Source organism: Orcinus orca, chromosome 9 (genome assembly GCF_937001465.1).
Source record: "Orcinus orca chromosome 9, mOrcOrc1.1, whole genome shotgun sequence".
Taxonomy (NCBI): Eukaryota; Metazoa; Chordata; class Mammalia; order Artiodactyla; family Delphinidae; genus Orcinus; species Orcinus orca.
In genome coordinates this window covers 6,593,647-6,616,907 of record NC_064567.1, presented here as the reverse complement: position 1 = coordinate 6,616,907, position 23,261 = coordinate 6,593,647, and the positions used below count along the sequence as shown (strand labels likewise).

At 63.5% G+C, this 23,261-nt stretch overlaps 1 protein-coding gene across 1 annotated transcript in view; it reads left to right on the top strand.

Moving 5' to 3' along the window:
* Nucleotides 1-160: 160 nt before the first annotated feature.
* The window catches only part of SSPOP (SCO-spondin), a 28,105-nt gene continuing 5,004 nt past the window's right edge, over nucleotides 161-23,261 (top strand). The window contains 54 exon segments of the mRNA XM_049714996.1: nucleotides 161-2,863; nucleotides 3,092-3,250; nucleotides 3,642-3,723; nucleotides 3,725-3,746; nucleotides 3,868-3,952; nucleotides 3,954-4,104; nucleotides 4,486-4,560; nucleotides 4,836-5,007; nucleotides 5,234-5,474; nucleotides 5,969-6,113; nucleotides 6,920-7,037; nucleotides 7,691-7,761; nucleotides 7,763-7,869; nucleotides 7,910-8,114; nucleotides 8,309-8,474; nucleotides 8,709-8,824; nucleotides 8,826-8,944; nucleotides 9,731-9,920; nucleotides 10,042-10,136; nucleotides 10,367-10,504; nucleotides 10,506-10,621; nucleotides 10,948-11,080; nucleotides 11,723-11,837; nucleotides 11,839-11,931; nucleotides 12,018-12,139; nucleotides 12,192-12,258; nucleotides 12,261-12,306; nucleotides 12,646-12,804; nucleotides 13,369-13,851; nucleotides 13,983-14,159; nucleotides 14,248-14,658; nucleotides 14,762-14,923; nucleotides 15,498-15,560; nucleotides 15,563-15,630; nucleotides 15,760-15,929; nucleotides 16,708-16,799; nucleotides 17,116-17,228; nucleotides 17,393-17,582; nucleotides 18,200-18,437; nucleotides 18,439-18,840; nucleotides 18,878-18,993; nucleotides 19,129-19,208; nucleotides 20,159-20,328; nucleotides 20,924-20,970; nucleotides 21,081-21,255; nucleotides 21,257-21,270; nucleotides 21,363-21,479; nucleotides 21,482-21,532; nucleotides 21,772-21,894; nucleotides 21,897-21,971; nucleotides 22,275-22,371; nucleotides 22,481-22,614; nucleotides 22,617-22,655; nucleotides 23,014-23,259. Of these exon segments, the coding sequence (XP_049570953.1) occupies nucleotides 2,814-2,863; nucleotides 3,092-3,250; nucleotides 3,642-3,723; nucleotides 3,725-3,746; nucleotides 3,868-3,952; nucleotides 3,954-4,104; nucleotides 4,486-4,560; nucleotides 4,836-5,007; nucleotides 5,234-5,474; nucleotides 5,969-6,113; nucleotides 6,920-7,037; nucleotides 7,691-7,761; nucleotides 7,763-7,869; nucleotides 7,910-8,114; nucleotides 8,309-8,474; nucleotides 8,709-8,824; nucleotides 8,826-8,944; nucleotides 9,731-9,920; nucleotides 10,042-10,136; nucleotides 10,367-10,504; nucleotides 10,506-10,621; nucleotides 10,948-11,080; nucleotides 11,723-11,837; nucleotides 11,839-11,931; nucleotides 12,018-12,139; nucleotides 12,192-12,258; nucleotides 12,261-12,306; nucleotides 12,646-12,804; nucleotides 13,369-13,851; nucleotides 13,983-14,159; nucleotides 14,248-14,658; nucleotides 14,762-14,923; nucleotides 15,498-15,560; nucleotides 15,563-15,630; nucleotides 15,760-15,929; nucleotides 16,708-16,799; nucleotides 17,116-17,228; nucleotides 17,393-17,582; nucleotides 18,200-18,437; nucleotides 18,439-18,840; nucleotides 18,878-18,993; nucleotides 19,129-19,208; nucleotides 20,159-20,328; nucleotides 20,924-20,970; nucleotides 21,081-21,255; nucleotides 21,257-21,270; nucleotides 21,363-21,479; nucleotides 21,482-21,532; nucleotides 21,772-21,894; nucleotides 21,897-21,971; nucleotides 22,275-22,371; nucleotides 22,481-22,614; nucleotides 22,617-22,655; nucleotides 23,014-23,259 (7,411 nt within the window). The 5' untranslated portion in view covers nucleotides 161-2,813.

The window sequence follows — 23,261 nt, the reverse complement described above, 5'->3', positions numbered from 1 at the left end:
AGGGTGCCCAGGAGTGGAGAGGGTGCCCAGCGGGTCAGGCGAGCAGGTGAGGGTCTGGAGGAACGACGGCCCGCAGTAGGTGATGGAAAGTGGGAGCTAAGGACGGGGGAGGGGAAGGGGTGGGGGGAGAGGAGTGCGGGGGGAAGGGGTGGAGGAGGGAGAGGAGGCAAGGAGGAAGGGCACTCGGGCTGCGAGGGAGGGTGCCGGCAGGCGCGGAGGGAGGAGCCAGGGGAAAGGTGGAGCGCGGGGCGTCGGGGGGCGGTGTGGAGTTGGGGGGAAGAGGAGGGGGCCTGTTAAGGGGAAGGGAGCTAGTGTCTGCGCTGCTGTCTTTGAATCGCAAGTGTCCGGCGGAATGTGTCTGCGCCGCGCTCCCGCGGCGGGATCGAGTCCCCGACTGTCGGTCGGTGGGGTCGGTCTGGGAACCTGCGGCCCTGCCCCCGCTCTCCACGCTGATCCCACTCGGCTCCACCCAGACCCGTACTCCCCCGCCCCCCACCGATCTTAGACCCACCGCGGGAGCCGGGTCCCTTGGGGGCGGTGAGGAGAGCCCGAAGGAGACCAGGCTGGGCCCAAGTGCCTGCTAAGAACGTGACCTTCGAAGTAGAAATTGGGATGGGAGCTTTGAACCAGGTCACCTGGGAAAAGGCAGGGCTGGCGAGGAGGCGTCGGGGGTGAGGCCGGAGTTGGATGGGGTGAAGACTCCCCGGGGCGGCATCCAGGGGAGCCGCTGCTGACGAGGGCAGAGTCCCCTGGGCGTGGTGGGGAGCGGATCCTCCCACCCGGCTGGAAACCTCTGCCAGTCGGGTGTGGCGGGGTGCCCTCAGCCCTCAGACATCCCTGCCCCTGGTTGTGACGTTTCTCTTCAGCTTTGCCACTTGGGCACCCCAACCCCTGAAAGCTCCCCGTATCCCGTCCTCCCCCATCTAAAATGTGGGCTGGTTATTCCAGGCCTCCCTCTCTAATCTCTTTCTCCAATCTCCTCTGGGTTCTAGCTTCCTCCCTCCTGGCCTCTTTAGAGGGAAGGATGTGACTTGTATTTCTCCCCAATCCACGTGTGGCTTTTCCGGGAGGGGTGGGGATGACTCGGTGTGAAGAGCAGCCTCCCCTGGCTTCCACACCCCATCACCTGGAGGGGACACCAGGGCACAGAGAAGCACAGCATGCAGCAGGGGCACATCAGCATTTGTTGATGCTTAGGATGAGGGGGACAAGAACAGGTGATGCCTGGAAGAGCACAGGGTGCCTCGGAATCAGCTGTGGAGGGCTCTTCTACCTTCTGTATGGGCTGCTTCAGCCGCTCGGTGTCTGGCCTGGTCATCGGGCTGCAGGACGGCCCTGGGAGCAGAACACATCACTGTGTGCCAGGATGGGGCACAGGCACCTCGGTCTGTCCTTGTAAGACCTGCAGTGCGAGTGTGTGTTAGGTGCCAGAGGGAGAGTGTCCAGGTGTGCATGTGTGACAGGCTGGGAACAGCTGGGTGTCCACGGCCTGACCCTGGACCTTTCCGAGGACCCCCTCCGAGAGCTCCCTGAGGGATTCACTGTGCCTTCTCCTGGCCCAGGACCAAGGGTCGGCCTGGAAGAATGTCTGGCAGGGCTCTGGTTCCCGGCAGCCCCCCCCCCCAACCCTGCCCACCACAGGTGGGGTGACTGTGTGGGTTGCTTGCAGGCACGTCAGGTTTAGGGGTTGGAGGGTTACAGGATCTGAGGCTCTGGCCACATTCCAGCCTGGGTGTCCTCGGAGCTGGTAACCGGTAACCAGGATGTAACCAGGATTCCCCTGGGGAGCGAGCTGCTGCCCAACCCTCTTCCAACCAGATGGTCTGCTCAGATTATCCCATCCGGTTGCCCTGCCCCAAGGGCTAGGGGAGCTGGCTGCAGGCCCTTCTGCCCCCTGCCCCCCACACTTTCTAGCCCAGGCACTCCTCCCTGAGGCTGGCTCTCCTTCCCCTATCTGGGCTTCCTGGTTCTGGATCCCAGGGACCCTAGGAGAGCAGGTGGACCCCGCCAGCCACAAATGATCACCCTCAGTAAGAAGTCAGACCGCACAGAGGGAAGGGCGCATGCCACCCCCCTGTCCGCAAACAGTCCAATCGCCCTGGAAACCCCATTCCTTCTGCTCACTGACCCTCGTTTCTGGAGTGCTTGGCAGGAGAAGCAGGAAAGGGATGGGAAGAGGATCGTACACTCAGGATTTGAGGGCTGGAAGGCCGTGGCCCTGTGACTCTTAACACTATTGTGGGGTCACGGCCCCCCTTGAGAATCTAATAAAAGTTATGGAACTGTCATCAGAAAAACATGCACACACACAATTTCAAAGTATTCGTGGAGCCCCTGTCCCACCTGTGATTCCCCGGGAGGCCCCTGAGGTTTTTACTGGTAAGGAAATTGAGTCCCAGAAAGAGAGTGTGGCTTGCCCCTGTCCACGTTAATTGGTGGTAGGGCTTGAGAGTGTACTATCAGGGACACACGGACCCCCCATCACACACACACACACACACTCACTCACTCACTCACACACACAGGAAGGGGATTGTTTCCAGGGAGAGCTGGCCTCAGCTGGCCTCTGAGGGGATTGCGCCATGTGCAGGCAGGTCCAATCTGGTTCTGGGCAGCTGGGCATGGGGCTGAGATAACACCTCCCCAGTGCCACGGGCCTCATGCTCGCTGTCTCAGGCCGCCTTGGACACACTGACCCCAGGCTGCAGTAGCAGCAGTGTGGGGCTGGGGAGGCCAGCCCCAGCCTCTGCTCACCTGCCACAGCATTGGCTCCCCAAAGCCTCACAGCCCCCAAAGGTGACCTGAGGGTCGCCATGCTGCTCCCTGCCCTCCTCTGTGGGACGGCATGGGCACTGGCTAACGGGTAAGCAGCCCACCTTGGGGCTCCTCGGACTAAGGTCCTTCTCCTCCTGCCGCAGGCCCAGGCCCCTCTGGGGCAGCCAGACTCCTTCCCGCACCCCCTTCTCTCAGCCTGCGTAACTTAGCCTCCCCCTCAGCTAACTAACTCTCCACGGGGAGTGGGGTCACAGGATAGGGCCTCCCGGACAGATGCGGACAGTGGCCGCAGCTGTCGCTCCCCATCTATGGGCAGGCGGTGGTGTGAGTGGACAGAGACCATCCTGGTGGAGGAGGAAGTAACCCCCCGTCAGGAGGACCTGGTGCCCTGCACCAGCCTCCATCATTACCAGCGCCAGGGCTGGCGGCTGGACTTGACCTGGAGTGGCTGTGTGGGGCTCTGCCCCATCTACAAGTGAGTGACGTGGAGGCTGGGCTACCTGCCGAGCAGGAGAGAGCCGTGGGGTGACATCCTTAGAGTAGGGGAGGACTGAGCGGTGACCTGGAGAAGCGGGCATTTGGGAAGCAGGTCGTGGGTGGGCTCCAGAGGGGCGGAGGGTGGGGGTGGGGGATGAGTGGGCACTTCCGTGGGCAGCACAGGGAGAGTCATGATGCCTGCTCCCCGTGCCCCCCCTTCAGTCCGCCTTCCCGAGATCATTCTCGCTTTGGAAATGGAGACCAAGAAGGGAAAATTACACGATAAAGCCTCTCGGAGAGTAGGTGACCAGACTGAATGTCCCAGGCCATTCCCAGGGATGGGGCTGAACACTAACATCTTCTCCCCTCCCCCTACCTGGTGGACCCAGGCCCCCGGAAACCAGGCCTGCTGCACGGAACCTGACGGTGAGGGCTTGCTGCCCAGGCTGGGGGCAGGGGGGGGGGGGAGGTGGGGAGCACCCACTGCACCCTGGGTAAGCGCCTGAGATTAGCCCAGATCCAGGGTTGCCTGGAGGTGGCAGTCCGCCTGGGGAGGGAAGTCCGGTCCAGGCTGACCATCTGGCTCTGCCCATTCTCTCTTTCTACCCACCACAGCCCTTGCCGAAGCCAGCCTTCAGGGCCACTGCTTTGCCACATGACTGTGCCAGCCGAGGGCAGGCTCAGCTAACGCTTCTGTGGGGCCTGGAGGAGTGCTGAGCCTGGCCTTGGGGACACAGCTGGCGGGACGGCCACTCCCAGCCCTGCCACAGCTGCTCCAGCCACAAACTCCCCGGTGGGTCCACAGACCCCAGCCTGCGGGAAAGGCACAGCCCCGGCCGTCACCTGCTCCCCTGACAGGCAGTTAGAATTCTTTTATTTTTTATTTATTTATTTATTTATTTTTGGCTGCGTTGGGTCTTCGTTGCTGCACGTGGGTTTTCTTGTTTTTAGTTGCAGTGAGCAGGGGCTACTTTTCGTTGCGGTGCGCAGGCCTCTCATTAAGGCGGCTTCTCTTGTTGCAGAGCACGGGCTCTAGGCACGCGGGCTTCAGTAGTTGTGGCACACGGGCTTCAGTAGTTGTGGCACACGGGCTCAGTAGTTGTGGCTCGCGGGCCCTAGAGCGCAGGCTCAGTAGTTGTGGTGCACGGGCTTAGTTGCTCCGTGACATGTGGGATCTTCCCGGATCAGGACTCGAACCCGTGTCCCCTGCATTGGCAGGCGGATTCTTAACCACTGCGCTACGAGGCTGCAGCCCAGGATGTGTGCCATCAGTTGCTGGACGGTCCATGCAGGGAATGCCATGCCCAGGTACGGGTGGGGGTGGAGGTGGCATCAGGCACTGGAGGGGTGGGAAGGGGGAGTGCTGGGGAGCTGCCAAACGGGGCACCTGGTCCAGGCACCAAATTGCTTTGGGCCGTCGGTCAGGGCGCCCCCTCTGGGAGGCTCCTATATATTATCTCTAAGGTCCCTTGCAGTGTTCACCTGTTTGGTTATAAACCAGGGCATTTTGGAAGCAAGAGGAGGGAGGCGCTGATGAGTACTGGAGAAGGCTGGTTGGCTGAGGGGCTGTCCCGGTTCGGCAGGTGCCCCCTGCTGAGTACCACGAGGCCTTCCTCTTTGCCTACCGTGCTGGGGCCCCAGCAGGCAGTGGGCGGGAGGAGCGGCTGGAGGCCGCGTGCCCCACCTTGGCCAGCTACGCCCAGGATCGTGCGGCGCGACGCATTCACGTGCGCTGGAGGAAGCCCGGCTTCTGCGGTAGGGCTCCCGCCTGTCCCTCTGTGCACAGCCTCTGGCCTCCCCACCCTGTGGAACTGGGAACTGACCGTGGGCCGTCACGTGGCTCCTGTTTCCTGAGGGGTCCGCCACCCCCTGAGCGCCCCTCTCGGAGGGGCTGCCAAGGCCTGCTGGCTCTCCAGCGGCAGCGGGATCTGACGGGGGGAGGGAAGCTCCTTGGACCTCACAGCCACTCCTGTGCCCGCAGAGCACCTGTGCCTAGGGGGTCGGCTGTGCTCGGACTGCGCCTGGGCCTGCCCGCCCAGCTGCTCGGCAGTGGGCGACGGGGGCGAGGGGTCCTGCGGGGAAGAGTGCGTGAGCGGCTGCGAGTGCCCGCCCGGCCTCTTCTGGGACCGCGCCCTCTGTGTGCCTGCCGCCCGCTGGCCCTGCTACCACCGACGCCGGCGCTACGACCCCGGTGACACCGTGCACCAGCTGTGCAGCCTGATGTGGGTCCACGGGCCTTGCTGGCCTTTTCGCTCGGGTTGGAGGCTCCCTGGTCCCCTCTGATCCCTCCCTTATGCTATCTCCTCAACCTGCCTCCCTTCTGGGGCCTGCCTCACAAGAGACCTGTGACCTCTCAAGGCATAAGTGACGGCCCTGCTTAAAAACCTAGCCGGTGACCTCCATCAGTTGACCTCTAGGGCTAACGGGGAGAAGGGGTTGCTGGGGGAGGGAGGGACCAGGGTTTTGGGGGGGTAGGAGGGCGTCTCCAGCTCGGTCCCTCCCCCTCCACCCCCTCCACTCCACCCCCCAGCCCCCCCTCCACGCCCTCCACTCCACCCCCCACCCCCCTCCCCCCTCCACTCCACCCCCACCCCCTCTCCAGTCCACCCCCCACCCCCTCTCCACTCCACCCCCACCCCCCTCCACTCCACCCCCACCCCCCGCCTCCGCCGTGGGGCCGATCCGGAGCGCGCTCTCCAGTCCCTCGCGCCCACAGCGTTGGCCAGGACGGCCGCTGGCTCTGCGCGCAGGCGCCGTGCCCCGCCGAGGGCGCGGTGGGCGGGGACGGGCATTACCTCACCTTCGATGGGCGGAGCTTCTCCTTCCCCGGCCGCGCAGGTCGCCGCTTCAGCCTGGTGCAGGTGTCCAGAGGACCAAGTCAGGGAGCGGGGTGTCGTGCCAGAGCGGGGGCCCTCGCAGGGGTGCTTTGGGGGAGAAGGGACTGTAAGCAAACCACTAAATAAACAGAACACACAGTCGTCCGGGGAAAAGCTGAGAGAGAAACGACTCTGGAGGGAAGATGGCAGCCGCAGACCCACAAGCCTGCCCTTTGGGTTCTTGCCTCCTCCTTAGGTTCCTGTGAAAGTCCCGCCGTCATCGCCACCCCAGCCCAGGGGCCCAGAACAAAACCCAACCTCACGGTCCTTTCTCACACACGGGACAGCTGGGCTTGTCACACGCTACTTCCTGTAAAACAACCCCAGGGGAAATGAGGGTCCTCCTTTCTCCCAGCCCTCCCCCAATAAAGTTAGGTGACTTCCCAGCTCCAGGCCCAGGCCACCTTCTTACACACAAACAGGAGCTCGCACATGACATGCTCACACGTGTGCACATAGATTTAGCGTGTGTGTGTGCACGGGCACACATAGAGACGAGCGTACATACCCACAGGGAGGAGGGAGAGGAGACATGTTGCCCAAACATGCACACACACCCCTCCACGGGCGGGTGCACGCGAGCACGCACACGCGCACGCACACACACGTCACATATGCCAGCCCTTGGTGAGGGTTAAGCCCCTTACCTCACAGAGTCTGGCTGGCTGGCAGGCGGTCAGCGTACGTGCTGCGTGGAAGCTGCCCCAGTGTGTGCCGTTGGTGACCAGTAGAACAGGAGCTGCTCTCAGGGTCTGCCCCACCGCCACCATGTTCCTCACCATCGGCCCCAGGACTTCGTAAAGAGGCCGCTACTGACTGTACTGGAGCACGGGGACTGCAATGCTGGGAGCTGCCTCCACGCCATCTCGGTCTCCCTGGGGGACACCCACGTCCAGCTCAGGGATTCAGGTGGCCTCAGCTCTCAGGGTACCTACCTACCAGGCCTTCTGCTCCCAGCAACCCTCTGGAGTGTGGCTCAGGCCCCAGGGGCCTCCTGTCATCTCTCCTCTCCCTGTGGACTTGGGCTCTGTCCAGCACCCTCCATCCACACTGCCCTGTGGTTCCTGAGCCCAACTCTCCCGCGACTCCCTCAGCCCAAATCACTGCCTCAACTTCCCCCTCACTCTGCCATCTCTGAAGCAGACATAAAGTCCTGTGGAAATTTCCCAAGGCATCTTCTGCCCCATCCTGAGGGGAAAATACAATTCATAATGTTCTGAGGGATCTGAAAGGCCTCTTGGGGTGACCAAGGCAGGCAGGCCCCTCCCAGCTCTGGACAGCCAGGGCCCAGTTCCAGCCCCTCCTGCACACTGACTCCAGGGGCAAAGGCAAAGTGGGTGCGAAGGGTCACGTGGGGGTTGTAGGTGGGATGCGTGACCTCCCAGGGGTCACTCCAGTTCCCCTTGCTCAGGGTGGGCAGCCCACCATGACACAGGCCCTCCCCCCTTCTGCCCCAGGTCCTTCCCCTTCTCACAGCCCCATCCTGCAATGTGCCCTCCCCCACCGTCATCAGCCCAGCCCAGCCCTTTGGGGGTGGCCCCCTCACAGACCCCCTATTGCAGGAGCAGTACTGGTGGACGGGCAGGATGTGGTCTTGCCCTGGAGCGGCCCTGGGGGCCTCAGTGTCTCCCGGCGCCTCTTCCACTTTCCTGCTGCTGCGCTGGCCTGGGGCCCGCGTCCTCTGGGGAGCGTCTGACCCTGCAGCCTACATCACCCTGGACGCCCGCCATGCCCTCCAGGTGTGCCAGAGGGCGGGTGAGTGGCTGGGCGAAGCCACAGAGGGCCTGGAACCAGCAGGATGACTTCCTGACTCCTGCTGGCAACGTGGAGACCAGCATTGCCGCCTTTGCTAGCAAGTTCCAAGTGGCAGGCGAGGGAAGGTGCCCCTCGGAGGACAGCGCCCCACTTTCCCGCTGCAGCACCCACACTCAGCGTCACATTTTCGTGGAGGCAGCCTGTGCCATCTTGCATGGCCCAGTCTTCCAGGTAGCCAGCTTGGGGGCACTCCTGTTTGCACCTGTAAAATGGGGTCAGCGCCTGCCCTGCCCTCCTCTTGGGCTACCGGGAGGGCCCTGGTGCCGTGCCAGGACTGCTGAGCACTGGGAGGTGGCAGTGGGGACCAGAGAAGACAGGGGAATCCGTGGGGGAGGAGCCGACCCCCTTCCTCATCTCCCTCCAAGGAGTGCCACGGGCTGGTGGACAGGGCACGGTTCCACCTGCGCTGCTTGGCACCTGTGTGTGGCTGCACCGACGGCGGGGACTGCCTGTGCCCCGTGCTCGCTGCCTATGCTCGGCACTGTGCCCAGGAGGGTGCCCTGCTTTCCTGGAGAGACCAGACCCTCTGCCGTGAGTCTGCTCAGCCGGCCAGCCCCATCCCCAGGCTCTTTCTTCCAGCACCTTCTAGGAATGGCTCAGTGGGATCCAATGGCTTTGCAGCAGGGGAGGGTCCCCAGAAGGACCTCTGACCTCGGCAGTTTGCTGGGTTTGCCTTCTTTCAGAGACGTAGGGACTGGCGGGTCCGGAGGGGTGGGCAGAGCAGCAGTGGCAATGCCCCTGACCTGCATGCATCTCTGTGCCCAGCTGTCCTGTGTCCTGGTGGCCAGGAGTACCAGGAGTGTGCCCCAGTGTGCGGTCGGAACTGTGGGGAGACTGAAGGCTGTGGGGAGCTGGGCAGCTGTGTGGCCAGTTGTAATTGCCCCCCTGGGGCTGCTTTGGGACCCTGAGGGCCAGTGTGTGTCCCCCGGCTCATGCCCCTGCCAGCTTGGGGCCCATCGCTATGCCCCTGGCAGTGCTACCATGAAGGACTGCAACCACTGGTAAGAGCAAACACCTGTGGGGGGAGGCAAAATGCTTGGGGGTGAAGAGGTGGAGCTTAGAGAAAAGGGGCCGGGGATGTAGCTCCGTGGGTTCCGGGCCGATGGCATGCACGTCAGAATGACAAAATGCTGATAACTTGCCCTCAGTTGTGGAGCACTTCAGGGCCTGTAAACCACTTTCACGTATATTACCTTATTTAATCTTACTTTATTCTTACAATAACCTAGTAAAGTAGGAAGAGGAAGAATTGTTCCCATTTTGCAGATGAGGAAACTGAGGCTTGGATAGGCTAAATAGCCTGCAGAGTCACATAGCTTGTTAATGATGAAGGACTAGAACCCAGATCTCTGAATTCCAGGTGAGTGTGGTCCAGAGGCTCTTCAATGGGTTAGGAAATAAAGGCAAGTTACAGACCTACAGCGGCTGTGCCGGATTCAGGCTTTGGTGGGTGAGAGTGAGACTTCAGTGAAATCCTTTTCCTACCTGTGCTGGGAGTAGGGTTGTTCAATATCTCTGCCCCTCCCCAGAGCCCAGAGAATGGCCTCTATTCGAGTTGGGGCAGGAAAGGGTGATAGTGTCTATCCCAGGTATGGCCAGGTGCTGGAAACACTTCCTGTGCTTGTGACAACTGGGGTCGGGGGTGAGACGCTCCGGTCTCCAGTGTCAGAGCTGGATTTTCCCTCAACGTTAGGGGCTCCAGAGCCCTGGGATCCTGAGGCTCTCCCAGGGCAAGTCAGGGGCCTGGAAGTGAGCCTGGCCCTTACCTGCCTCCCCACCTCTGGCAGCATCTGCCAGGAGAGGGGCCTGTGGAATTGCACTGCTCAACGCTGCGCCCCACCGCGGGCATTCTGCCCCCGTGGGCTCGTCTACGTCCCTGGTGCCTCCCTCCTCACCTGTGACAGCCCCAGTGCCAATGGCTCCTGCCCCCCAGGCAGCATGGGGGGCTGTGTCTGTCCCCCAGGAACCGTGTTGCTGGTAAGTCCTGGAGGGGGCTGCCCGAACCAGAGCCCTGCCCTGACCCCTGCCTGTGTGTAACTGGTGTGGGGGGGGATCAGGCAGTCCGCCAAGGAGCCCTTTGTCCCTGGCCTCTGCTCAGGATGAGGGCTGCGTACCTCCCGAGCTCTGTCCCTACCGTCACGGTGGGCAGTGGTACCCGCCCAATGTTTCAATCCAGGAGGACTATAACATTTGGTATGCCCAGCCCGCGACCTGTAACCCTGTGACCTAGTGACCCCTGGCTAGGGGCTGGGGTGATGGTGGGTGGGATATCCAGACTGGCCTGGACAACGGGAGTCCTCAGCATCTCTCCAAACTGAGGGTCTGTCTGGAGTTGCTTGGAATCTGGACCGGCTGCCTCCCCTGGATACAGTTCCAGGTCCCTGTCTTCGTGAATCTGTCTCCCCTCTCCCCGTTGCCCACAGGGTGTGCCAGGGTCGGCAGTGGCGCTGCATGGGCCAGCGGTGCGATGGACGGTGCCAGGCACCAGGTGCCCCCCAGTATGTGACATTCGATGGGCTGGCCCTCACCTTCCCCGGGGCCTGTGAGTATCTGCTGGTGCGGGGCCAGCGGCCGTTTCACAGTCTCTGCCCAGGACCTGTCCTGCGGGGCCAGTGGCATCACCTGCACCAAGGCGCTGACCATGCGCCTGCAGAGCACCGTTGTGCACATGCTGAGAGGTGGCTGCAACATTGAAGGGTGACGTTGCCAGGGAGGGGCAGCCCAGGTGGCATCACAGCTGCGTGGGTAGCTGAGGTCTGGGGTTCCCCGTGTCTCCCCACTGCTAGCCATCGGTGCAGTGGGGCTGGTGCCTCTTCTCTTGGCTGGGAATCATAATTCTGGAAGGCTCCATGAAATTAAAGCCCAGAGAGGTCTAATGACTAGCCCCAGGTCACACAGCTAGAGAAGCAAAGGAAAGGTTGGAGGGGAGGCTAGGAGGGCCTCGTGGGGATCTTGGAGCCCCTTTATTCCAAGGCTGAGCCTGAATGTCTCTCTCCCTCCACAGGCCAGGCAGTGACAGTGAATGGGGTGAGTGTAACGCCCCCCAAGGTCTACACGGGCTCCGGGCTGAGCCTGCGCCATGCTGGCCTCTTCCTGCAGCTCGCCACCTGCCTGGGCCTCACCCTGCTCTGGGATGGAGGGCAGCCCCCGCCCCCAGCCATCTGACCCCCACCCTGAAGCTCCCCACAAACTGTTCCTCCTTCTCATGTGTGGTCAGAGTCTCCAAATTATGTTTTCATAATTATATTTTTCTTCATTATGAAAGCAATACCTCCTCACCAAAGAAACAGTTTAAAAATACCAAGTTTTAAAGAAGAAATAAAAATACATTTCCTGACATCCCACCACCCAAACCCAAGCAGTTGGCGATTTAGAAATAACCGTTACTGAGAAATCAAAGGAGATCAAAATAACCCCCACTGTGGGAAAAAGTCGCCTGCACTGAGGCCTCTGGGGCTGGTGGGTGTCACAGGCCGTCCTGGAGTCTGGAATCCTGCCCTTTGGAGAATTTCCCTACCCCGCCCCCCAACCTGGGTTTAGTTCGGAAAGTAGGCTCTCACTTCTTGCCCTTAGCCCCCCAAAGGTAGGTCTCTTCTATCCCCACCAATCATCACCCCCGAAAGAGGGAGCCAGCGACCCCTGGTGGGTGGTGGTACTTACCTGGGAAGGTCAAGCAGGCCCACATAATAGGCACCTAGGTCTTCTCCCAGCCCCCTGCCCTAAAGAAGGCCTCCGGGATCCTGTCTCCACAATCCTTCCCCCTGCTGCCCTCTCCGTCCGGGCACCCGGGTCCTGGTGCAGCTGTCCCCCGAGTTCCGCGGCCGGGTGGCTGGGCTGTGTGGAGACTTTGATGGAGACGCCAGTAATGACCTTCGGAGCCGCCAGGGAGTCCTGCCTGGAGCCCACGGCTGAACTGGCTGCCCACTCCTGGTGCCTCAATCCTCTCTGCCCCGAGCCAGGGGACTTGCAGCACCCCTGCGCCGTGAGGATGGGCAGGAAAGGGGGAAGCGAGGAGGGGCAGCTGCGGAAACCCGGGGTGGGGGGGTTCAAGAGGGAGGAGTCTGGCTGGTCCACCGTGGTGTGCCCGGCTGGGCCCGCGCCCGCTGCGGGGTGATGCGGCAGCCGCTCTTTGCCCGCTGCTGTGCGGAGGTGCCCCCAGAGCAGCACTTCGAGTGGTGTGTGCGTGACACCCGCAGGTGAGAGGAGCAGGCCTGGGGAAGGGCTGGGCCCGAGCGCTCCCTCCCTCAGATGTGATTCAGGGGGCGACTGTGAGTGTCTCTGCTCGGCCATCGCCACCTACGCAGACGAGTGTTCCCGGCACGGCACGGGATCCACGTGCGCTGGCGCAGCCAGGAGCTGTGCCGTGAGTGCCCCACCCTGGGTCCCGGATGCCCAATCCCACCACACGTTCAGCTCCTGCTAGGATACTTCTAGCCTGAGAGCCAGCCGTTCATTCATTCAAGGGCGAATACGTGTGGAGCGCTTACTGTGCGCCAGCCACTTCCCTAGATGAACCAAACACGATGAAACTGCGGCTCTGTGGAGCGCGCACGTGGCACATAGCCTCGGCAGGGGCTCGGCAAGGGTCTGCGCCACGCACCCCCGTGCCCTCCTGAGTGTCGCTCAGGCTGGCTCGCCTGCTGCTGTTGCACCCTGGTGCCCTTGCACCTCAGGGACCCAAGCCTCTCTCCTCTCCACCCAGCTCTGCAGTGTGAAGGGGGCCAGGGGTATGAGGCCTGTGGCCCCACGCGTCCCCCCCCAACCTGCCATGACCACGGTCCTGAGCCTGGGTGGCACTGCGAGGCCGTTGCCCGTGTGGAGGGCTGCTTCTGTCCTGAGGGGACTCTGCTGCACTGTGTGTAGGGTCAGAGTGGGCAGAGGGGAGGGGCCCACAAGGCCATGGTGACAGGGCTGGCACAGAGGGCTGCCGCGCCCCTTTTGCCAGAGCCCTGCCCTCTGTGATCTCAGGAGGAGTCTGGGCTGGATGCATCAGAGGGTGGGCAGTGAGTGGCTCTGCTGCAGGCGGTGGGGGGCAGTTTTGGGGGGCTCCCCCCAGCTTCTCCCTACCAGGCCTGGGGGTCCCCTCTGTGTCCCCGCGAGTCAGACCTTCACGGCCTGGCCACCTGGTGGCGGCTGGGCGCTGTCCACAGGCCCCATCTCCTCCCCTGTGGCCTGCCCCTCCTGGACCCCTCACAAAGGTGTCTGAGCCAGGCTGTGTCCCCTGAGGGTTTTGCCTCATACCCCCAGCCCGTGCCTCCGGCTGCCCCGCTCTCCTCTGCAGCCTCCTGCCCCCCTGCGGCAGCCTCTTCCCCTGTGGTTTGGCTCCCCAGCTGTGCCTGAACCCTGAGCGGCTCTGCGATGGGCTCCCCGACTGTCCGCAGGGCGAGGATGAGCTGGGCTGTGGTAGGCACCCTGTTCCCCTGATGGAGGCCACGGCTGGCGGGGCCCTGGGAGGTGACTCTCACTCCCACCTACCTGTTTTCTCTCCTCTTCCCTTCAGAGGGGCTGCCAGTCCCAGGAGGCCCCAACAGGACAGGGCTTCCCGGCCCAGAATACTCCTACCCGGATGGCCTCTGCCTCGGTTTCCAGCTGGTGAGGGTGGGGAACGGGTGGTGCGGAAGGTAGAGCCACTGTGCCCCCAAAGCGAAAGTCACCCTGACCCCGTTCCCTCCCCAGGTGTGCGCTGGGCAGCCTGACTGTGAATTGGCGGGGGAGGCAGGGCCCTCCTGGGAAGAGCAGTGCTGTGAGGCCTGGGGCCCCTGGAGCTCATGGGCGCCGTGCAGCCAGACGTGCAGGCCCGGGGTGCAGGGCTGCAGCCGCCGCTGCTCCCCGCCCTGTCTCCCGGTGCTGCGGCACTGCCCGGGCCCCGAGCACCAGACTCAGGCCTGCTTCACGGCCGCCTGCCCAGGTGCGGGGTCCTGGGCACCAGGAGGCCAGTGGGGTGGGCGGGGCCTACAGAGAGCCGGCGGGAGGAAGGCACTGGTCCCCGGCCCAACCTCACGGCCCACCTCCCCACCGGTCGGCCCTTTCTCCTCACAGTGGACAGTGAATGGACCTCCTGGTCTCCCTGGTCCCCATGCTCTGAGCCATGCAGGGGCACCATGGCCCGGCAGTGGCAGTGCCGCCCACCCCGGAACGGGGCCCACACCTGTGCCGTGCTGCCTGGGGCCCCTCCCAGCACCCGCCAGACCAGTGAGTGGACGGGAGGAGGGCAAGGTGGGTGAAGTGTGGAGGGGCTGCTGGTGGGCGGCTCGTCCCTGAAGGGGACCCACCCTCGATGACCTCTGGTTCGGCTTCATCTCAGGACCCTGCCCTCAGGACGGCTGCCCCAATGTCACCTGCTCCGGGGAGCTGGTGTTCCATCCCTGTGCCCCTTGCCCTTTGACCTGTGATGACATCTCTGGTCAGGCCGAGTGCCCCCCTGACCGCCCTGCAGCAGCCCAGGTAAGGGAGCTCTGGGCCTGGGGTACAGCGGGCATGTCTGCCGGGACCAAGCTCTCCGCAGAGAAGCCTCGCCCTGGGCCTTCCCTAGGCTGCTGGTGCCCCACAGGGCAGGTGTTGGGTGACGAGGGGCGGCGTGTGGGGCTGTGGCAGTGCCCCTGCCTGGTGGACGGCACCCGCTACTGGCGCGGGCGGCGCATCGAGGCCGACTGCCGGCTCTGCATCTGCCGAGATGGACGGCCCCGGCGCTGCCGGCCCAACCCAGACGGTGCCGGTGAGGCCCCCCCGGCCCTTCCTGAGGGGTCTCTGGTCTCCTCCCAGACCAGCCGGCGGAGCACCCTGCCCTGCTGTGGCCCTGACGCTTGGCCCTCCCTCAGTGAACTGTGGCTGGTCATCCTGGTCTCCCTGGACCGAGTGCCTGGGCCCCTGTGGGAGCCGCAGCATTCAGTGGTCCTTCCAGAGCGCCAACAATGCCCGCCTCGCTGGCCGAGGTCACCAGCGCTGGGGCATCCACCGCAAGGCCCGCAGCTACTGCACCCGCCAGGGCCCTGCGGGGACCTTGACCTCACCTCCAGCTCCCACGTGGGAAGCCGCCTGTGCTCAGGGTGCTTCCACGGGCACCACGGACCCCAGATAAGGACCCCCGCACTCTGTGCCCCTATTAGTCTAAACACCAGGACTCCCAGCGCATCTTCGGGGATCCCTGGCCTTCTCCTGCATCAGCTTTATGCCCTGGAGGTCCAAAAACGGGGTGCAGGGGGCCCACAAGTCCAGGGACGGGTATGGGCCCTCTGGTTTGCACCTTGTGCCTCTGGAGGTACCTGGGTGAGGCTTGTAGGCGGAGTAGCCACATCCACCTGTCCAGTCCCCTCTGGGGCCGCTCCACTGGCATAGCTTGCTTCCATACCCCTCGCTTGGGCCAGCTGCAGTTTCTCGGGTTCGGGGTGGGGTCGGGGTGACGGGGTGACCAAGTGTCCCCGTTGGCCCAGGACTTTCCAGGTTCTATCACTGAAAGTCCTGAGTCCTGGGAAACCCCTCTCTCTGGGCAAAACAGAATGGGGCGGTTGCCTAGCTGAGCCACTCAGCAGGTGAGGGGCGGCCCTCCCTCCCCAGGTGCCAGCCGAGGCCCTGCGAGGGTCCGCCGAGTCGGGGATCGCTGGCGAGAGGGCCCCTGCAGGGCTGCCCGTGTCTGCACGGCAGCACGTCACGCAGCTCCCACTACTGCCCGCTGGGCAGCTGCTCCCAGGCGAGGGGGGAACAGGGGCCCTGGGGCCAGGGCGGCGGGGGCGGGGCGAGGTGTGTAGAGGCCAGGGTCGCAGGTCGGGCCAGGTAGGTGGCCAGTTCAGCACGTCTGGCCTGACTCTTGTGCCCGCAGGACTGGGTTCTGGTGGAGGGAGTGGGAGAGTCATGTTGCCACTGTGTCCTGCCTGGTGAGTGGGTCTGCGGGGTAGCAGAGGGGCCCCAAGGGGAGGAGGGTGGCGAGGACTCAGAGCGAGCCACAGGTGACAGCGCCGAGTGGGGGGCACCGGCTACCCCAGCCTCAGGGTGATGGGAGCCTGGGTCCTGGATGCTGGGGAAGGAAGGGGCCCTCGGGTGGGGCTGGGGGGAAGAGCGCTCGCTTGTCTCTGCTCTCCTAAGGCCAGGCCTCAATCTCTGCCCGCCTCCTCTGACCTTTTTGGGGTTTTGCGTCCCCTGTGAGGTCACCCTTGAGGACACTTTCTTTTCTCTGGTTCTGCTGGGCCAGATCTGGTTCCTTCCCTGTTCCCACTAAGAGCAACCATGACAAAGTTGGGCTTTTCAAGAGCATCTTTACTTGGAAACTGAATTATAAATAAAACAGGAAGATACAAAGGCTCAGAAACTGATGTGCCTTTGGGTCCAGATTCCATATCTTAAAAGTGCACCCATAGGCTGCTGAGGTTAGGAGAGAGCCCGCACGCACAGTTGTACGGGTGGTTCACTGCACAAGTTACGTGGCGAGTGGGGGCTAGGCTCTAGCCTGGAGGACCGCTTCCATCCAGAGATGCCCTTTTCTCGTGCCCACAAGGGTACCCAATTAGCGACAGCAGCCCTGGATTAGGAACTGCAGCCGCTCCGTCCTGGCCCCTGAAGTGGCTTTGGACTGGTGGTTTTATTCTACGTTAAGTATTCAGTGGAAGTGAAAACCCCCAACTCACAACAAGGGAAAGAGGATGGGCTTTTCCAGCTGGGGAGCTGTTCTCAAAGCTCCTGGGAAGTCGTGGGCGAGAAAGTGCCCCAGGAAGTGGAGAGAGGTCAGGGAGCTGGGCCAGGGGCTGGTGTGAGCCTGAGTCTCCCCACGCAGGAGACAACCCACGGTCCGCCACATGGCCCCTCCAGCCCCAAGCCCCCAGATCGGGGCCCCTCTGATCACCTACATTCTGCCTCCCACCAGAGGTAAGGGCCACGGGCGGAGGGGGGATGTTGCCCAAGGGTTGTCCAACCTGGGAAGGCAAACAGGATCGCTGGGCTATACCTCTTGCTTCCATGGGGAGGATGGTTTGCCTAAGCATCTAGACGTCATCCCGGCCTAAGTTCCCTCTCCATCCCTGCCTTTCCGGAACCAGCCTTCTGTCCCTGTTGACACCACAAGGTCCACTGTGTGGGCCCTTCAAATCACCCAACTCCCCTCGTGCCTTCCTATCTATGCCCCTAGCAGGCTTCTGCCAGCCTCTGCCCTCCCCCAGCTCCAGCCCCTCTCTCATGCACCCAGATCCCTGCTATTCTCCCCTGGGCCTGGCCCAACTCCCCGAGGGGAGCCTGCATGCTTCGCCCCAGCAGCTGGAGTGCCCCACCTGGGCTGCCATCCTAAGGCCTCCCACGGAGGCACCTGGGTAGCAGGGCTGGAGCCCCATAGAGGAAGCTTATACTCAGTGGCACGCCCAGCCCCCCTACTTGCAGCTGGACCTGCTACGGCCCTGGAACCTCACTGGTGCGTGGGGAGGGGGCAAGGGCTGGGGGAGGAGGTGGCAGACGGTGGATGGAGGTAGCGGTGGCGTTGGAGGTTGGTGGGCTGGGGTAGTGTTCACTCTGACCCCTGTCCCTCCCCCCAGGCTCGTGCTCATTTGACTGATGGGAGGACTGAGGCTCAGCTGGGAGAGGCGATTTATGATGGAACTAGAGCCTGGAGTGGGGGCGTTCTACGTTCTCCTTCCAGTTGCCTCTTTGTCTTTCCTGAGTGTAATTCACTTCCTGGGGTGCACTTGCTTTCTGCTCAGAAACCTTGAAGCACCCAACACTCAAAACGGATACCAGGATCTGCCAGTAGAGGGCGCGCTAACCCCGTTCCCTCTGTTTTTTTTCAATTTTCCGTTCTTTTTTCTTTCCTTTCAGTTAATTTTCTTCTTTCTTTTTATTTTCTGTCCCCTGGTCCTCCCCCAATTCCCTCCTTCGTTCTTCCTCTCCCCCTGCCCTTTTCTCTTTTGCCTTTTCTCTCTTAGATTTTTTTTTTTCTGGAATGTCCACAAATTTGACAAGTGGGCTTTAAAACATTTTTATTGGAGAAAACTAAAAGGAAGGAAATACTCAAGAGAAAGATCCAGGAGACTCAAGCTAGTGTCTACTCCTTCTGAACAGATGAGGCACCCACCTCTTCCTCCACGCCCTGCCCTCACTTATCCCCACACCACCCACGGCCTTGTCAACCCCTCCCTGTCACCCCAGGGACCCTGCTCCCTGAGCTCCCATGCAGCCCCACAACCTTCCCAGCCGCGCCCCGAGCTGATGCCTCTCCCAGGTGGGACCCCGGGGGAGAAGTGAATGTGCCTAGGCTGAGCTGTCAATCTCTGTGTCCCCAGGGCCAGTGCCTGGTGTGTGTCCCTTGGGCAAGCAGTGGCTGGACAGTGCACAGGGCCCTGCTTCCTGTGCAGAGCTCAGTGCCCCAAGAGGGACTGACCAGCCCTCCCACCCTGGCTGCTGCTGCAGAGCACTGAACTCAGGGCGCGTGGCTCTGCTCTGCCAGCCCCGTGACCAGCATGTGACCCCAGGCGAGTGGCGTTCAGTATGGGCCTCTGTTTTCCTGTTTGTAAAATGTTGATTGGTCTGGAAATTCTTTTTTTTTTTTAATTTTTATTTATTTATTTTTGGCTGTGTTGGGTCTTTGTTTCTGTGCGAGGTCTTTCTCCAGTTGTGGCAAGCGGGGGCCGCTCTTAATCGCGGTGCGCGGGCCTCTCACTATCGTGGCCTCTCTTGTTGAGGAGCACAGGCTCCTGTGGTCACCCTGGACCCCATGGAGCGAGTGCTTGGCCTCCTGTGGCCCTGCCCGATGCCACCAGCACCGCTTCTGCACCAGGCCCCCCGGCGTTACACTGTCCAGCTTGGCACTGCTGCCCCCACTGGCTTCAGCCCCACCTCCTTGCCCAGGCCCTGAGGCAGAGGAGGAGCCTTGCCTCCTGCTGGGGTGTGACCGTGAGTCCTGTGGAGCCCAGATGTGGCCTCTGCGCCCTGTGGATGCCTGCCGCCTTGCACCAGCCAAGCCCCCGCCACTCCTGTGTGGGCGGCCTCCAGAGCCGGACCCCACCCTGGGGCCTGGGGGATTACTGCGAGGGGCCTCGGGCCCAGGGCGCCGCCTGCCAGGCTCTGCCATGCCCAGGTACCTGCTGGCGACGGGGCTGGGTCAAGGGGCAGAGGTGGGAAAGCTGCAGGGAGCATGACGGGGTGAGGGGCCTGGGTGGGCCGGGGTGGGCGACCCACCCAGCTCTCTGCCTATCCTGTCCCCTCCCCCCAGTGACCAACTGCACGGCCATCCAAGGGGCCGAGTCCAGCCCCTGTGGCCCTCCCTGTCCTTGCTCCTGTGACGACCTCGTGGTGAGTCTGGGCTCCTGAGGGTCACTTTGCGGGACGGCAGGGTGTGGCTTTGGGGTGTGGCCCTTCTGACCTGGGATTGCCCCGCAGTGGTGAAAAGGGGCGGGGTCAGCGCCCATCAGGGTCCCACTTGCTCCAGAGAGAAGTGGGAGCGAGCCTCACCCAGCAGCCCTTGCCTTCCTTACCGCAAACATTTCTCAGTTTAAACGTTTTATGACAGAAGCAGCATAAACACACAGGCAGGGGCAATCATCCCGTTGTATCATCGTAAACCCCAGGGGCGTATCGGCGCACAGGCCTTGCCTCCGTGCGCGCGCCTGTGCGCCTGCGTCTGCGGGGGTGTGGGGCTATCCTCTGAGCGCCCGCCCAGGACCATGGAGAGGGACACAGGCAGGCCGCCGGGGTCTCTGTCCAGCGGCGCCTGCGCGGTGGTGAGGAAGCCGACCCGAATCAAAAATGCTGAGAGAAGGGCTGGGGAGAAGGGACGCGCTTGGAGGCCCTGCTCGGACCTGTCCAGGGAGGTCGGGAGGCTCCCACACGGGGGCAGGACGAGGAGGCGGTGCCTAGTCCCGGCCTCCCCCAGGGAGCCCCAGCGCCTTCCCAAACGCCCCCCTCCCCCCAGCTTTCCAGTCGCCTGCTCCCTACGTTCTAGGAGGTCTGGGAGGTGCCTCGGTCCCCACTCATCCCTCCATGGGGTCCACGTTTGGAGGCCACTCCGCCCAGGGAAGCTCCTCTCAGGCTCTCCTCTCCCTCCCCCTCCTCCCCTGGAGGAGAAACTCCGGTGGACGCGCGGCATAAACTGAGTGTAGAACGCAGCAGTTCTGAACTGGAGCCTCGCACCTTCTCCCCTCTGCCCCCCTCCCCCTCCACTTCATCTTCCGTCCCGGGGGCCCCTTCCCGGTCCCCTCGGCCCTGCTTTCCGCTGACCGGGGCCCTCCCTTGCTGCCCCCCAGCACTGGGTTTGGCACTGCCAGCCAGGCGGTTACTGACCGCCGGGCCAGGGGCTGAGTGCCGACGACGCTGTCTGCGTGCAGCCCAGCCACTGCAGCTGCCTGGGCCTGCTGACCCGGGAGCGGCACCGTCCCGGCGCTCAACTGGCGAGGCCCGATGGCTGCAACAGCTGGTGAGGCGGGTGTGCGGGCAGGATGCAGGGGTGAGGCACCATGTGGGCAGGATGAAGACGCAGGGGTGAAGGCACCGTGTGGGTAGGATGCAGGATGCAGGGACAGGTGCAGGGGTGAGGACAGGACTAGTCCACTTTGTGTCTCGGGCACCTGAGCTCTCCCGGTCTCAGCGGATGCACGCTAGGCTCCCACAAGCCCTGAGGAGGTGTGGCAGGCCCCCTAACCCCTTGTATGACAGGTGGGGAAACCGAGGCAGCCAGCTCCGCAGTTCTGGGAGACTTTGGAGGGCTGGGCGTGTGCTGTGAGGGGCAAGGGGGCGGCGGTGTGGTGTTTCCTCCCTCTGTCTGGCCCCTGTCAGCAGCAGCAACCTGTGATCATTTCCCCATAGGACAGAGTCCGCAGGACACCTGAGAGGGCCCTGAGTGGGTCAGGGAGCAGGGGCTGGAGGCGCTAGAGGACGGGGAAGGTGACTGAGACCTCAGAGGGAAATGGGGCCAGGCGGATGGAAGGGAGGGCCGATTGGGAGGGGTGTGTGCGGAGGACCCGGCGGGACTGAGCTGCCCTCTCCCTCCTGTGCCTGCGTGCCCCGCCCAGCACCTGCTCAGAGGGCAGGCTGACCTGCACAGACCTGCCTTGCCCAGGTATGCACCCCGCTCCAGGGAAGGTGAGGAGAAGCAGCCCAGGGGCGCAGAGAGAGTTGGGTCCAGGGGAGGGATGGCTGCACCCCAATGCCTGCCATTCGCCTCCACAGTGCCTGGAGGCTGGTGCCCGTGGTCAGAGAGGACGGCGTGCTCCCAGCCCTGCCGGGGCCAGACGAGGACCCGCTCCAGGGCCTGCACCTGCCCGGTTCCTCAGCATGGAGGGGTCCCGAGCCCTGGGGAGGCGGGGGAGGCAGGGGCCCAGCATCAGAGGGAGACCTGCGCCAGCCCCCGAGTGCCCAGGTGAGATGCCCCACTAGGCTGCTCCAATCCCAATAGGCTGGGACCTCGTGGGCCTCCTAAGGCAGCTGGATGATTTTGTCTTCCTGGCACAGTGGATGGAGGCTGGGGCCCATGGGGACCGTGGTCTCCCTGTGACGTTTGCCTGGGGCAGTCCCATCAGAGCCGAGCATGTAGCTGGCCCCCCACTTCTGAGGGAGGCCGGCCCTGCCCTGGGGCCACAGGCAGAGTCGCCCCTGCCAGGACAGTTCTACTCAATGCACAGGTGAGGGCTTCTGTGGAGCTCTGGGGGGTCCCTTGTAAGGCTAGAGATGCTGCCTCTGACCTTTGACACCCCACATACACACTTGCATGTCACTTTCTTTGAGGGACAGCCCTTAGGTCACTCACCCCGTGGAACTGGGGCAGGGTGAAGGTCCGAGCGGGTGGTGGGCATAGCAGGAGGGCCATCCCCCAGGGTGGACCCCCTCAGCACCCACCCTCTCTGCTTCCCTCCTGCTGTAGACTGTGCAGGTGGCTAGGGTCTTCTCCCCTGTGGGCAGCCCTGCCCCCGCTCCTGCCGGGACCTGTCCCCCGGGGTCGTGTGCCAGCCAGGCTCAACAGGCTGCCAGCCCAGCTGTGGGTGCCCCTTGGCCAGCTGTCCCAGGACGGCCTTTGTGTGTCCCCAGCCCAATGCCGCTGCCAGTACCAGCCCGGAGCCATGGGTCAGTGCCTCCCCTCCCCCTCCCAATGGCCCCCTGAGCATGGCAGCACCCGCCTGCCTGGCCCCTGCCGCTCTGCCCACAGGGGCCAACCTGGGACTGTGGGATGGGAATGGGCAACTCCTGCATCCTTGGGCTGGTCCAGGTTGGGGCTTCCATCTCCTGCGTCCAGGATCCCGGTCCCCATGGGGTGGAGTCTGGTAGGGAGGGAGGGAGGGAGGGAGGAGGGAGGAGGCAGGAGGGTACGAGGAGGGATTGATGGGGCTGAGCCGTCTGAAGTGTCCGCCCCCACTCCTGTGTCCTCAGGGATCCCTGAGAACCAGAGCCGGTCCGCAGGGTCTGGGCTCAGCTCCTGGGAGAACCTGGAGCCCGGGGAGGTGGCGACTGGACCGTGTGACAACTGGTGAGCCGGGAGGGTGAGCCAGGGAGGGGGTGGACTGCCAGCCGGGCAGTAGGGCCCTCGGGGAAGGGGGCAGGGCCCTGTCTTCTGAAGCCGCCTTCCTTGTCCCCAGCACCTGTGTGGCGGGCATCCTGCAGTGCTGGGAGGTGCGGGGCTCCTGGGGCCCCTGGGAGGACGGCAGTGTTTCGTGTAGAGGAGGGGAGCAGCTGTGCTCCCGGCGCTGCGCCCGGCCACCCTGCCCCAGACCACCCACCTGAGCCGCATCTGCTGCACCCAGGTCTGCAGAGGTGAGTCCCAGCCCAGGCTCTGCCCTGGACACTCCGACTGAGCTGATTCCCACTTTGGCCTTTGACCCTGACTCACAGGTGCCTTTTGACCTCTCCCACGCCATCCCCACAGGCTGCCCCTTACCCAGGCCAGTGATGGGCAAGTGAAGGAGGAAGGAGGTAGACTCGGGCTGTGCTGAGGTGTGCGGGGACCGCAGGAGCGGGCGTGGCACGGGCCCTGAGGGGCAGGTTCGGGAGGGTGTTGTTGGCCTGTCTGGGGGTGGGCGCCAGGGTGAGCAGAGGCAGGCCGCGGGGTGGGCACAGGAGGCAGCGAGGGCAGCGGGGCCGGAGCTGGGCACTGACGCAGGTGCTGCCTCAGAGGCAGGCTGCCCGGCCGGGCGTCTGCACCGGGAGTGCCAGCCCGGCGAGGGCTGCCCCTTCTCCTGCGCCCACATCACTCGCCAGGTGGGCTGCTTCTCCGCTGGCTGTGAGGAGGGCCGTCACTGCCCCGAAGGCACCTTCCTGCACCGTTTGGCCTGTGTCCCGGTTAGAACTCACCCTGCCTGGAACCCACGCCTCTCCCCTTCCCTGTCAGCTCTCACTTCTGCAGACCCTGTGGCCTCTGGC